The 15,457-nt window shown below is 31.2% G+C and overlaps 1 protein-coding gene across 1 annotated transcript; it reads right to left on the reverse strand.

Annotated features, from left to right (window-relative positions):
* Positions 1-1,875: 1,875 nt before the first annotated feature.
* LOC110717129 lies at positions 1,876-2,601 on the reverse strand. Its single transcript, XM_021895767.1, has one exon. The coding sequence runs from the start codon at positions 2,599-2,601 to the stop codon at positions 1,876-1,878; it is 726 nt and encodes a 241-aa protein (XP_021751459.1).
* Positions 2,602-15,457: the final 12,856 nt, after the last annotated feature.

Here is a 15,457-nt window from a genome sequence, read left to right on the forward strand (position 1 = left end):
TCCCCGTTCAAGAATGCAGTCTTTACATCCATCTGATGCACTACAAGATTATAAACAGAAGCAAGAGACATTAGCACTCTAATAGATGTTACTCTAGTTACAGGTGAATAGGTATCAAAGAACTCAACATTCTCTCTTTGTTTGTAGCCTTTAGCTACCAAACAAGCTTTATACTTATCAACGGTGCCATCAACTTTCAGCTTTCTTTTTAGGACTCGTTTGCAGCCAATTGTCTTGCAACCTGGTGGCAACTCAGTTAAGTGCCAAGTTCGATTAGACTCAAGTGAGTCCATTTCGTCATTTACGGCTTCTTGCCATAAGTCTGCATCAACTGAGGCTAGGGCTTCTTGGAGGGTAGATGGATCCTCCTCTACATTAAGAACTTCAAAGTCCGGGCCAAAGTCTTTTGCTACTCTAGCTTGTTTGCTCCTTCTTAGTTCGGGTTCAGCATCCAATTCCTGTGAGTTAGACTTGACTTCAGGAATAATAGAGGAGGACGAACCCCCACTATTTCTAGATTTAAAAGGAAACATGTGCTCATAAAAATCAGCATCATTAGATTCATTAATTACACGCACATTTAAATCAAAGAATCTATATGCTTTACTATTAATAGCATTACCAATGAATACACATTCATAAGCTCTACTAGCTAACTTAACTCTTTTAGGATCAGGAATCCTAACATATGCTAGACAACCCTAAGTTTTATTACGAAGTATTTCATAAGGAGAAACCTTACTCTTAGTCTTTGGAATACGGTTCAAGACATAACAAATGGTGAGAAGGATTTCACCCCACCAATGATCAGCAGCACCAGAATTTAAGGAAATAGCAACTACTAACTCAGTAAAAGTTCTATTTTTCCTTTCAGCCTTACCATTCATTTCTGGAGAATAAGGGGCTGACCTTTCATGTATGACACCATGTGAATTATAAAATTCTACAAAAGCATCAGTATCATACTCAGTTCCACGATCACTTCGTAACCTTTTTATTTTCTTGTTGAACTGATTCTCAAACTCTGTCACAAACAACATAAACATTTCAAAAGCATCACATTTATTTTTCATCAAATAAACACAAGTATAATCAGAACAATCATCAATAAAGGTGATAAAATATCATTGTCCAGTCAACGTTCCATTAAATTCACAAATATCCAAATGAATTAAGTCTAATGGCTCTGAATTTCTAATAACTGACTTATGAGGTGTTTTTGTAATCTTAGCCTGACTACAAAAATCACATTTATCAAAGTCATTAAGAGAAATATTAAGAATAAGGCCTAAATTGCTCATATTTTTTATGAGTCTTTTGTTCACATGACAAAGTCTAGCATGCCAAACATTAATAGTAGAACACAACATATAAGCAGAATCAGAAATTTTATTAATCTCAACATTCAGTTTAAACATGCCATCAGTAGCATATCCTTTTCCTTCAAACATTCCCTTCTTAGTTATAGTAAACAAATCAGAACCTATGGTTTGTGTAAAACCAGCCTTATTAAGAAGAAAACCAGAAACTAAATTCTTTCTCATTTCCGGAGTGTGCAGTACATCTTTCAAAATGAGAATCCTGCCAGAAGTAAACTTCAACTCAACATTTCCATTACCAACAACATTAGTGGAATGGAAATCACCCAACAACACTTTCTTATCATCGGTCTTTTCAGTGTATGTTTTAAACATCCGACGATCATAGCAGACATGGCGTGTAGCACCAGTGTCTACCCACCACCCATCTGATCTGCCAGTAAGGTTTATCTCAGTAATCATAGCCACAAGAGGCTCTTCAATCATGCTTGCCTGCGCAGGTACAGGATTAGGGATGTTCCTGCACTTTCGTGCTATATGGCCTGGTTTTCCACACCTATAGCATATATTGACCAGTACCATTCTTAGGGGGTTGAGACTGTTGCTTTTCATTGTTCTTTTGAACATTCTGTTTACTTTTGTTGAAGTTATTCTTCCGGTTCTGAGGTTTGAAATTCTTACCAGCAGGCTTGAGATCTGCAGCAGATCGCTTAGGAGCATTGTTAGTGACCTGTAAGATTTCTTCCTTCTGGTCCTGTTTTCTGGATTCTTCTTCTATACGGAGCCGAGTGATCAAACTTTCTAAGGAGAATTCCTTAGTCTTGTGCCTGAGATTATTTTTGAAATCTTTCCAAGAAGGAGGAATTTTGTCAATAATAACAGCAATTTGAAATTGTTCAACAAGGGCCATACCTTCGGAAATTATCTCATGGGCAATTTTCTGAAGCTCGTGGGATTGCACTTCCACGGACTTTTCATCAGTCATCTGAAACTTCAGATACCTATTGACAGCATACTTTTTGGCACCTGCTTCTTCAGTATCATATTTCTTTTGCAGGGCATCCCACAAATCCTTAGCAGAATTTTCCATATTATAATAGTCATACAAGTTATCAGACAGACCATTAAGAATATAATTCTTGCACGTGAAATCAGTTTCATTCCAAGTTTCTATTTCACTATTCAGATAAACTGTTTCATCTTCTTCAGCATTATCAGGAATAACAGGCCTAGGAACAGTCAATACAGAATGAACTTTTTTAACAGTCAAGAAAAACTGCATTTTCTGTTTTTTCGATCCTCCCAAATCTTCAAATCTTTACGCGAACAAGTAAGTCTTCATATCACCATACCTATAACAATAATACATGTGTTTGTCCACATTTCATTCGAAATCTCTGTTTAAAGTTGACTTAACCATTAAACTTATACCTTCTTCTGGAGGCCGTGAATAATAGAAATCGATGAAAATTATTTGATCAAACATTCTTTAATAATTATATGGCAACACATGATATATTAATGGTGTTTTTCAATCTTGTATGAAATAATAATATAACACATGTAATTATATACATTGATCATGGTTCTTCTGGACCATAAGAAAACAGTCTCATGCATAAGTATCCAGTTGATATTCTTTATATTAGAAGTTTCATAAATGACACGATAATTCTCATGCAAATACAAATAGTAATTCTCGATCTCACTAATTCTCATATGCTCAAACTTCAGGTTGAGATGTCAATAGTATAGTCACATAGACCAAAAGTTTGATATAGTTACAATATGTAAAATATAAAATTTGTAGGGCTGGATATATAATACGTCGTACGTAAGTTCTTCAGGAACTATTCTTACATGATTCATAACATGCTATAAACTCGACGTCATCAATAATTTCATCACAACTATAAGCTCGTTGGAATATATATATTTCTTTGTAATTTTCCATCAAAGTTACAAATACGCCTTACTATATTTTTGAACAAATATTCACATATACCACAATTATTGTATAGAAATTAATGCAGCAATATGAGATATAGAAAATAAAATATACAATGAGTAATGCATCTAACAACTTTCGATATATGCAATGAATAATACATTAACCTAGACTCACACATGCATATGAGCATACATAGGACTCAAAATAATGCAAGACACTGTACAGTGTGGATTTAAAAATCCATATTTCATTGGAGTTCTGGTCCGTAATAAACTTATGATGATTATCATTATGTCGACATCAAAATGGACATATATTCCAGATCCCTTATTCACTAGTCCATTCTATCATGCATATGCATCATTTGTCTGTTCCATCATATACCGGTATCATCATATAATTCCTCAGGGTACAATTTTAATTTGCATGCTATTTTGACAATGATATCTGAATATATTTTTCATTGGTACCATCATAATTTTTCTTACATTATAGGCCATCTATTGTAATAATTCAGATATCTATACCACTTTTGGGGTATTTATACACTATGGTATTTATATACTAGTACACTATTAAAAGTGTTAACTGCACTATCTTGCCACATATCATATCTATATTTTGGAACCGATCATACAAACCACACTTCAGGTGTAGTGATTCATGTATAATTGGCAAGATTTTATCTCAATGTATACACATTATTTAATATACCAAAATGTATCTTCAATGCTATGCAACATGAGTCATAACTGAATACAAATCAAATCATAATGTGCAACATATCTTGATAGTATATAGACAAAAGTTGGCATATAATATTTCAAACTACCATTATAGGGATCATCAATTTTTTTTTATTTTTTTCGATTTTCCAACTTTTGTTGTTTCTTCTCCCCCTAAGTTGGTAAAATACCTCTTTTATAGGGGGCGTCTAATTCTATACCAACTTAGTATATAAATTTGCATTAAGATTCATTTCATTGGGAGGATCACAATCAAAATTTATCTCTCAAAAGATTTGTATTAAACAAGATTTATCTCTTTTGGAGAACAATTTCAATGAAGAATCATTAGTTCATTACCTTTACATATCATGTGTATTTATTATTACATTTTCCATAATATTTTCTCTTCTGGAGATCAATGTTAATGGGAAGACATGTATTGTGCAGTTGTACATTTTTCTTTCTTGTCCTATTTCTTATATGCTGACATATAATAGCCCCAATCAAAAGAATTGATATACAAGCGTAAATCACTTGCTTGTAATTCTACTAGGTGGTGATCTTCTAGATCTTTGAAGACTTAAATAGTGTATTTGGTGAGCTTATGGTCACCTGATACTTGACAATAATATATAAGTTATTCTGGTGAACTTCTGGTCACCTATTGCTCTTTCGTATATATGAAAATCAAAACCTATTAACTCTTGAAATTTTCATCAACACAAATTATTATAGCTCAATCTCAATGTTATATCATGTCATTCAATTCCTTTCATATATCTAACATTGAGATAGTGTCAGCACATTATCAAATGAAACTTCAGGTTTCCATAACGGGTATTTATTAAACCCGGATGGCCTAATTTAATTATCACATCCAATCACATCTCTGAAATTGAACTCTAGTCAGTTTTCCAACACTAGTGATCACTTTATTAAACTTACTTTATGCATGGACATGAGTATGATGTGATATTAGAACACCAACATGTGTTTCTTTATACAATTGACAAGACAATCGACTAATATTTGATCTAATATTAACTCATACTCTGTTGGAGTGCTTTTGATTATAATCTTGATACATGCTTAAGGACTTAAGGTTGTTGAACATTCTATACTCTCATGGAGTATTCTATATATATAATCATGGTACATATCCATTTTACTAAAGATAATCTTTTATAGAGATCTATGAGAATGTATCACTTCCTTAAATTTGCTATTATAAATAATTGCCCATTTGTTGTTTGAAGATTCATGTTTTTGGAACCTATTGGGTTTGACTACCACGCTTTAGGCGTGCATTAGGTTCATCAATAACTAATGTTGTCCTTTTGGAACATTAATTTTAATTGGAGCATTTACAGTTGGTATATAGGCATATAGCTAATGAAATCTATTCGTATCCATCTTTAATCTGAATCTTAAATAATTTTGTGGTCACCCTTATTTAATAAATCATTGATACTAAAGCTAATATATGTACCAAACTGACCATCAATGTATCTTATTATTCATATATATTATTATTCATGTGCAAGGATTACATAAAATAATGAAATAATTACTATCTCCCCCTAATCCTTGCATATGGGGTATGAGATAATTAATCCAACAACCTTTAAAATCCCTTGCATCTTTAAGTCATAAGTTCTTTTGGCAACAACATGTATCAAGCAAAGTAAAATTATTCTTATATAAAACACTTACTTGTTCCTTTAGCCCAATTATATTAATCTTTATATCATAAATTCTTACAGCATACATAATACATATTTCAAGTAAGTTGCTCAAAGTGTCATCTTTAAATTCTTGAACTCGTAACACTATTTCTTGCTTAAATAGATAATATATCATCATGTTTGCAATTCTAATGAACTTTTCCATTATATATGATCAATAAAACATCATGCAAACGTGTTTGCTATCTTTTCAATCATACAAATTCTCATTCACATTAGTATTGTGAACGGTGCGTGGATTATGTTAACAACATAATTTAGAAACTATTAAAATTTTCTAAGTCTTATACATAGGTTCATATTGAGGGCTTTTAACCCTTCATAAATTAAGGAACTTTCGGTCCATATGTATGAGTATTTAATGTTAAATTATTCATCATTCCTATAACCCAACTTAATGTAGGCATATAATATCATGTATAATTTAATACAATCATATATCACTCAATAATTTCAATGTTGAAATAGTGTCAGTATATGTAATAATAGTATCCACTTATAAGGTTACTAGCAACATGATAATGGTTAATGTTAAGAATATTGTATTTATATGAGATGGTTCAAACTTCAAAGTATTAACAAAAACAAATTTTTTTTTTTTAGAACTTCAAGTCTCAAACATGGAGAGGAGTATGCATTTATAAAATATTAGCTTGCAAGTTCTAGTGTCAAATTACTTGTCTTGACCATTTCGATCATGTGTACCTCATCTAATGGCCAGTCGTTACAAACAAGAATTCATTAATTATCATTTCCCATCTAATTAACGAAATAAATGATTGTCCTCAAATTCATTTTAAAACTAATATCTACATTACTGGTGATAAACAAGATGAAATGTGATAAGCATAATTTGAGGACGTAGAAAGCATCTATTATAGTCAGTTAAATATATGATATTCTGCATATATTAGCAATCTCACTCAAGAGTAATAAAATAACAAATGATATATATCATTAAATAAAGAACTAAATTATACCATAAATTTTAGCTCTTGATTATTACGTCAAATATTTTAAACAAATATTTATCTTGTTAATAAAATTATGTCGTCAATAAAAAAAAATAAGTAATCTTATCCATAAAGTACAAGCAACTAGAAAAGAATCCTTTGATTATCATACTTTTCAATGGATTACTCCAATGGGCTTGCATGAGGATCTTTTAATAGTTAAATATTCTTTCTTAAAAATAAGATATCATGTATTTGCAATATTTGCCCACTGATTTATTGAAACGTTTGATAAATGCATCCACAATTATAATTTCATGTAGAACACTTGTCATATACTAGTATATATTAAATATTAAATTGGAAAGAAAAACAAGAGATATATATGATATCTATAATAGAGAATACACAAATAACATCCTTATCAATATGCAATTCAGAAGCAACTTTAATATGTTTCAGATATAGAAATAACATGCAATTTTAATACTAGCTTAGCACATTAATCACAGAACGATATAGGATTACGGAGTATAATTTATCAATTGGAGTAGAATCTACTGACTGAGAAATAAGGCAACAAATGAACATAATCAATTTATACATAAATATCTAATCATATTGGTGAAGTACATCGTGTAGAATAATTTCATGATTAGTTGTACAAAATCGTCTAACAACAATTGAGATTTTTCAATTATAATGTGAATTATATATTGACTAATATATATATATATATATATATATATATATATATATATATATATATATATATATAGAGGAAGGCTCATGTAAGAACCCTCCTCTATATAAGAACTCAATCTTATATAAGAACCAATCTCAACCATTTATTAGTTTTGATCCAACCATCTAAAACCATCCTTTAGTAATGGCATTTCTGTAATTCTTTTTTTATGTTTTAAATTTTTTTGCCTACTCTTATGTTCTAAATCTAGTCTACCTATTTTCTAATTTTTTTTTCTATGTTCCAAATTTAGTCTACTTATATACTAAAGTTTTTTTTTTTTTTTTTTTTTTTTTTTTCTTCCTATGTTCTAAATTTTTCCAACCTATGTTCTAAAGTTTTTTTTCTTCTTCTTATGTTCTAAATATTCTTTTACCTATGTTCTAAATTCTTTTGCCTATGATCTAAATTCAGTCTACTTATGTTCTAAAGTTTTTTTTTCCTAAGTTCTAAATTTTTACTACCTATGTTCTAAAGTTTCTTTTTTTTTTCTTTTTTTTTTGTTTACGTTCTAAATATTCTTTTACCTATATTCTAAATATTCTTTTATCTATGTTCAAATTTTTTTTTTCTATGTTCTAAATTTAGTCTACTTATGTTCTAAAGTTTTTTTTTCCTGTGTTCTAAATTTTTTCAACCTATGTTCTAATTTTTTCCTATATTCTAAATTTTTTCTACCTATGTTCTAACGGTTTTTATTTCCTATGTTTAAAATATTCTTTCCTATGTTCAAAATTCTTTTGCCTATGTTCTAAATTCAGTCTACTTATGTTCTAAAGTTTTTTTTTTTTATTTTTTTTTTTATGTTCTAAACTTTTACTACCTATTTTCTAAAGTTTTTCTTATATAGTTATTTATAAATATTGCCTATGTAGGATTCGAACTTATATCAACTATGCATTTGCATAGTGCTCTACCACTTGAGCTAATAGGTTTTTAATATAAATCAACACCCTCCCATAGAAGCCGAGGAAAACAATCACATGCAATGTAGAAACTCAAATGCGACAATTTTGCATAAAGAAGATCTATGGACACCCCATTGAACTTAAATCTCATCACCGGGACAAAAGCATCAGGCACAGGGTGCAACTTTGTAACCTCAGGCATCTCAGAAAGCATCTAATGGAGTTCTTCGAAGAAATCTTCCTATATCCAGTAAAATATAACAAGTTAAGGGGCACTAAAGTAGCAAAAAATAATGGAAAAAGTATAGAAGCAGACAAAAGTTATATCTTACCTCTCGCGTAGCATGTCTAGGGGCAACACATAGGATATTTATATCAACCCCAGGACTACGCACCTATTTACAACAACCAAAAAAAAACAAGAAGAAGAATTTAAAGCATAAGAAAACAAATATCTAGAACATAGGAAAAAATTTAGAACATAAGCTGAAAAAATAATTTAAAACATAGGAAAAAATTTAGAACATAAGCTGAAAAAATAATATAGAATATAGGAAAAAAAAATTACTACATAGGAAAAATTTAGAACATAAACAAACAAACATATGAAAAATAATTTAGAACATAGGAAAAATTTAGAACATAAATTGAAAAAATAATTTCGAACATAGAAAAAAAATTTAAAACATAAGCTGAAAAAATAATTTAAAATATAGGAAAAAATTTAGAACATAAGAAAAACTTTAGAATTTAGGAAAAAAATTTAGATTATAGGAAAATTTAGAACATAAGCAAACCAACTTTTAAAACATAAGAAAAAATTTAGAACGTAAGCTGAAAAAAAAATTTAGAACATAGAAAAAAATTTAAAACATAAGCTGAAAAAAAAATTTAGAACATAAGGAAAAAAAATGTATAATATAGGAAAAAAAATTTAGAACATATGAAAAATTTAGAACCTAAACAAACAAACATTTAGAATATATGAAAAATAATTTAGAATATAGGAAAAAATTTAGAACATAAGCTAAAAAATAATTTAGAACATAGGAAAAAATTTAGAACATAAGCTGAAAAAAAAATTTAGAACATAAGAAAAAATTTAGAACATATGCTGAAAAAAATTATTTAGAACATAGAAAAAAAAAATTTAGAACATAAACAAACAAACATTTAAAACATATGAAAAAAATTTAGAACATAAACTGAAAAAAATAATTTAGAATATAGGAAAAAAATTTAAAACATAAGTTGAAAAAATAATTTAGAACATAGGAAAAAATTTAAAACATAAGCCGAAAAAATAATATAGAATATAGGAAAAAAAATTTAAAACATAGGCTAAATTTAGAACATATGAAAAATAATTTAGAACATAGGAAAAAATTAAGAACATAATCTGAAAAAATAATTTAGAATAAAGGAAAAAATTTAAAACATAAGTTGAAAAAATAATTTAGAACATATGAAAAAATTTAGAATGTAAGCTGAAAAAATAATTTAGAATATATGAAATAATTAGAACATAAGCAGAAAGAAAATTAGAACATAGGAAAACTTTAGAACATAAGCCGAAAAAAGTTTAGAACATAAAAAGGGGTTCTTATATAAGATTGGGTTCTTATATAAGGAGAGGTTCTTACCGGATCCCTCCCCTATATATATATATATATATATATATATATATATATATATATATATTGGATACATCAATAGTATTAGATATGTGAAAGAAAGATAATATAGAATAAAATAATAATTCCAAAAATTAATAGACTAAAATCATTTATATAAAGCACAAATTAACAAATTTTACCAAATCACTTAGAGTATCTTGTATAATCGAAAAGGAAAGCTATACTAGCACACACTATTAATGGGGAACAAGAACTAAATCTACTCTGTACAATTCTATTCTATCTTACATCATAAATGGTGCCTTATATCAAACAATCATTATGCACATAATACATAATAGTATATTACTCTAAAATTTGTGTCCGGTATGATTGCGATTGAATTAATCTTTTTGACTAATACATATACATATTCTTATATGTAAACTTATTTACCTACAATAATTTGATGGAATAACAGAAATATGTAAATTTATTTATCTACAATAATCTAATGGAATAACAGTGTAGGCGTACCTATTGTTGGAAGATAATTAAGAAACATAAAGAAAAAAAAATGGTTATTAAATAACCATGCATTACCATTGAAAATTAAAGGTGTTTCTAAATATAGGGAAAAATAACTAATGGTAATAAATATTGCAGGCTAAATTTTAAATGGCTTAGGTTGTTTTAGGAAAACTATAAATTGAGCATTTCCTTCATTTGTATGTAATATTTTCAAGAGAAAATCTTAGAGAAGAAAAATAACTCAGAGAAAAGAGGGGTTGTGTTTTTTGCACTTTGGTATAAATAGACATTTTGTTTATGTAATTTATTTCTCCCTCAAATTTGATTAAATAGAAAATTTGCATTATTTTCTTAACAATTGGTATCAAGAGCTTGGTTGACAATTAGTCCACATTACGATAAAAATAAAAACGATCCTAAAAGAAAAAGTCAAATTTGAGTGGGAGAAATGGCTGCAGACAAAGGAGAAGTTAAACTTGAAAAATTCGATGGTAAAGATTTCGGATTTTGAAAAATGCAGATTGAAGATTATTTATACCAGAAAAAACTCTATCAACCCCTGGAAGAGAAAAAGCCAGATGGCATGCAAGAAGCAGAATGAAAGCTTTTAGATAGACAAGCACTCGGAGTTATTCGATTGACGTTATCACGCAATGTGGCGTTTAACATTGCAAAGGAAACCACAACGGCAGGTCTCATGAAAGCTCTCTCTAATATGTATGAGAAGCCATCAGCCTCCAATAAAGTTCATTTGATGAGGCGGTTGTTTAGTTTGAGGATGTCGGAAGGTGGATCGGTAGCTCAACACCTTAATGAACTCAATTCTGTCACAACCCAATTGAGTTCTGTTGAAATCAAATTTGATGATGAATTATTAGCGTTAATACTTTTATCTTCCCTGCCAGATAGTTGGAATGCTACAGTCACAGCTGTGAGTAGCTCATCGGGAAATAACAAGTTGAAGTTTGATGACGTTCGTGATCTGGTTCTTAGTGAGGAGATTCGACGAAGAGAATCAGGTGAATCTTCATCCTCTTCAGTATTGCATACAGAGTCAAGAGGAAGAAATTTAATCAGAAGGAATGAACGCAGAAGATCAAACTATCGAGGACAATCCAGAGATAGGAGGTCAAAATCCAGGAATCCAAATAATTTCCAAAACTCAAAGACTTTGGAGTGTTGGAATTGTGGAAAGATTGGGCACTATAAAAATCAGTGCAAGGGAACACCAAAAGGCAAAGAAGTGAAGGCAGAGGCAAATGTCACTTCTACCGGAGAAGGTGATGATGCGTTGATATGCTCATTGGAGAGCAAAGAAGAGTCTTGGGTATTAGACTCTGGAGCATCGTTCCATGCTACTTCTAATAAAAACTTTTTTGAGAAGTATGTCCATAGAAACCTTGGACAGGTATACCTTGGTGATGACCAACCTTGTGATATTGTTGGTCAAGGTAATGTCAAAATTAAGTTAAATGGGTCAGCTTGGGAGCTGAAGGATGTCAAACATGTTCCCGACCTAAGAAAGAACTTGATCTTAGTTGGGCAGTTGGCTCGTGAAGGTTACACTATAATCTTTCAAGGTGATAATTGGAAGATTTCAAAGGGAGCAATGATAGTTGCTCATGGTAAAAAGAATGGTACTCTCTATTTGACAGCTGGAGCGTGTTATTCGATTGCAGTTGCAACAGAGAATGAAAATTCCAAGTTATGGCACCAAAGACTTGGTCACATGAGTGAGAAAGGAATGAAGATCATGCATTCAATTGGAAAACTCCCTAGTCTAAAATCTGTGAATTTAGACATGTGTGAAGAATGCATACTTGGAAAGCAGAAGAGGGTAAGCTTTCAGACATATGGAAGAACTCCAATGAAAGAAAAATTGGAGCTTGTTCATTCTGATGTGTGGGGACCAACAACCACCCAGTCTATAGGTGGAAAACAGTACTTTGTGACTTTTATTGATGATCACTCTAGGAAAGTATGGGTTTACTTTCTAAAATACAAGTCCGAAGTGTTTGAAGTTTTCAGGATATGGAAAGCTAGGGTTGAAAATGAAACAGGTCTGAAGATCAAAAGATTCAGGTCCGACAATGGCGGAGAATATGAGGACACCAAATTCAAGAAGTTTTGCTACGAGCATGGTATTAAGATGGAAAGAACTGTGCCAGGTACGCCTCAGCATAATGGCATAGCTGAGCGGATGAACCGAACATTGACAGAAAGAGCCAGAAGCATTCGTATACAGTCAGGTCTACCAAAACAATTATGGGCAGAAGCAGTTAATACAGCAGCTTACTTGATCAATCGAGGATCATCAACCCCATTGGAGTACAAATTACCAGAGGAGGTATGGAGCGGCAAAGAGATCAAATTGTCGCACTTAAAGGTATTTGGTTGTGTAGCTTATGTGCACATTAGTGATCAAGGCAAAAATAAGCTTGATCCTAAATCAAAATTTTGCACTTTTATCGGTTATGGCGAAGATGAGTTCGGATACTGCATTTGGGATGATGAAAGCAAAAAGATTATTCGTTCAAGAGATGTAATTTTCAATGAGAGAGTCACGTACAAAGATAGGCATAAAATTGAGAGTTATGAAACAAATCAAAAAGAATCTACATTCATTGATGAAGATTATGTCCCAGACAGTACGATGCAAGAGTACACTATCATAAGTACTCCGAAACAAGAAGAACAGACTGTACAGGGCAGTATATCGCAATCAAATGACATACAACAACCTTCTTGTCCAACTCCTACACTAAGAAGGAGTACTCGACCACATGTGCCTAATAGAAAATATATGAAGTATTTGTTATTAACTGATGATGGGGAACCAGAAATTTATTATGAAGCATCCCAGACCAGAGATGCTAGCAAGTGGGGGCTTGCAATGAAAGATGAAATGCAATCCCTGATTTCAAACCAGACATGGGAACTAACTGAGTTACCCATAGGTAAGAAGGCCCTTCATAACAAATGGATATATCGAGCAAAAAAGGAGCACGATGATTCCAAGAGGTATAAGGCTCGACTAGTTGTCAAAGGTTTTCAACAGAAAGAAGGAGTTGATTATAATGAGATATTCGCTCCTGTTGTGAAACTCAATACCATTAGAACAGTGTTGAGTATTTTTGCAATTGAAGATCTTTATCTCGAGCAGTTAGATGTGAAGACTGCATTTCTTCATGGAGATCTTGATGAAGAAATATACATGCACCAGCCAGAAGGTTTTATAAAAAGTGGGAAAGAGCAGATGGTATGCAAACTTAAGAAAAGTTTATACGGGCTAAAACAAGCCCCAAGACAATGGTACAAAAAGTTTGATAACTTCATGCATAAGGAAGATTTCCAGAAGTGCAACGCTGACCACTGTTGCTACTTCAAGAGATATCAATCCAGTTATATCATCCTATTACTTTATGTTGATGATATGTTAATAGCAGGTTCTGATATGAATGATATTATAAAGTTGAAGCATCAATTGTCAAAGGAATTTGACATGAAGGACTTGGGTCCAGCAAAGAAGATTTTAGGAATGCAAATCACAAGAGATAAGCAGAGAGGCACTTTGCAGTTATCACAATCAGAGTACATCAAACGTGTTCTTCAGAGATTTAATATGGGTGATGCTAAGCCTGATAGTACACCGTTGGCGAGTCATTTTCGTCTATCAAAGGATCAGTCCCCTCAGACAGATGAAGATAAAGAATATATGGCCAAGGTTCCTTATGCCACGGCTATTGGAAGTTTGATGTATGCAATGGTTTGTACAAGACCAGATATTGGACATGCAGTGGGAGTTGTAAGCAGGTTTATGTCCAATCCAGGAAAAGTCCATTGGGAAGCTGTTAAATGGATTTTGAGGTATTTACGAGGTACAATTAATAAGTGTTTGTACTTTGGTAAAGGTGAATTCAAAATACAAGGTTACGTTGATGCAGACTTTGGCGGTGAAGTCGATAATAGAAAGAGCACAACGGGTTATGTATTTACAGTTGGAAATACAGCCGTAAGTTGGATGTCCCAACTACAAAAGATTGTTGCTTTATCCACTACAGAAGCTGAGTATGTGGCAGTGACCGAAGCTAGTAAAGAGATGATATGGCTTCAAGGTTTGTTAGATGAGCTGGGTTCAAACAAGTGAATAATATTTTGTATAGCGATAGTCAGAGTGCTATACATTTAGCAAAGAATTCGGCGTTTCACTCAAGAACAAAGCACATCGGTATTCGTTATCACTTTATTAGGTCTCTTCTAGAAGATGAAGTGTTCACTCTTAAAAAGATTCTTGGCAGTAAGAATCCAGATCCAGCAGACATGTTAACGAAAACAGTGACGATTGACAAGTTGAAATTGTGCTCAACATCAATTGGTCTTAAAATGACAGAAGACTAGTTGAGGTTCTACTCCTTGGTGTGAAGACAGATTGAAATCAGTTTTCAAGTGGGAGATTGTTGGCAGATAATTAAGAAACATAAAGAAAAAAAATAAATGGTTATTAAATAACCATGTATTACCATTGAAAATTAAAGGTGTTTTCAAATATAGATAAAAATAACTAATGGTAATAAATATTGCAGGCTAAATTTTAAATGGCTTAGGTTGTTTTAGGAAAACTATAAATTGAGCATTTCCTTCATTTGTATGTAATATTTTCAAGAGAAAATCTGAGAGAAGAAAAATAACTCAGAGAAAAGAGGGGTTGTATTTTTTGCACTTTGGTATAAATAGACATTTTGTTTATGTAATTTATTTCTCCCTCAAATTTGATTAAATAGAAAATTTGCATTATTTTCTTAACACTTGCATCATAAATGGTGCCTTATATCAAACAATCATTATGCACATAATACATAATAGTATATTACTCTAAAATTTGTGTCCGGTATGATTGCGATTGAATTACTCTTTGTGACTAATACATATACATATTCTTATATGTAAACTTATTTACCTAC

This window comes from Chenopodium quinoa, unplaced genomic scaffold, assembly GCF_001683475.1.
Source record: "Chenopodium quinoa cultivar QQ74 unplaced genomic scaffold, ASM168347v1, whole genome shotgun sequence".
NCBI lineage: Eukaryota > Viridiplantae > Streptophyta > Magnoliopsida > Caryophyllales > Amaranthaceae > Chenopodium > Chenopodium quinoa.

Coding starts and splice junctions, on each gene's coding strand:
- LOC110717129 (XM_021895767.1), bottom strand. CDS start 2,601: ATGCAGTTTTTCTTGACTGTTAAAAAAGTTCATTCTGTATTGACTGTT.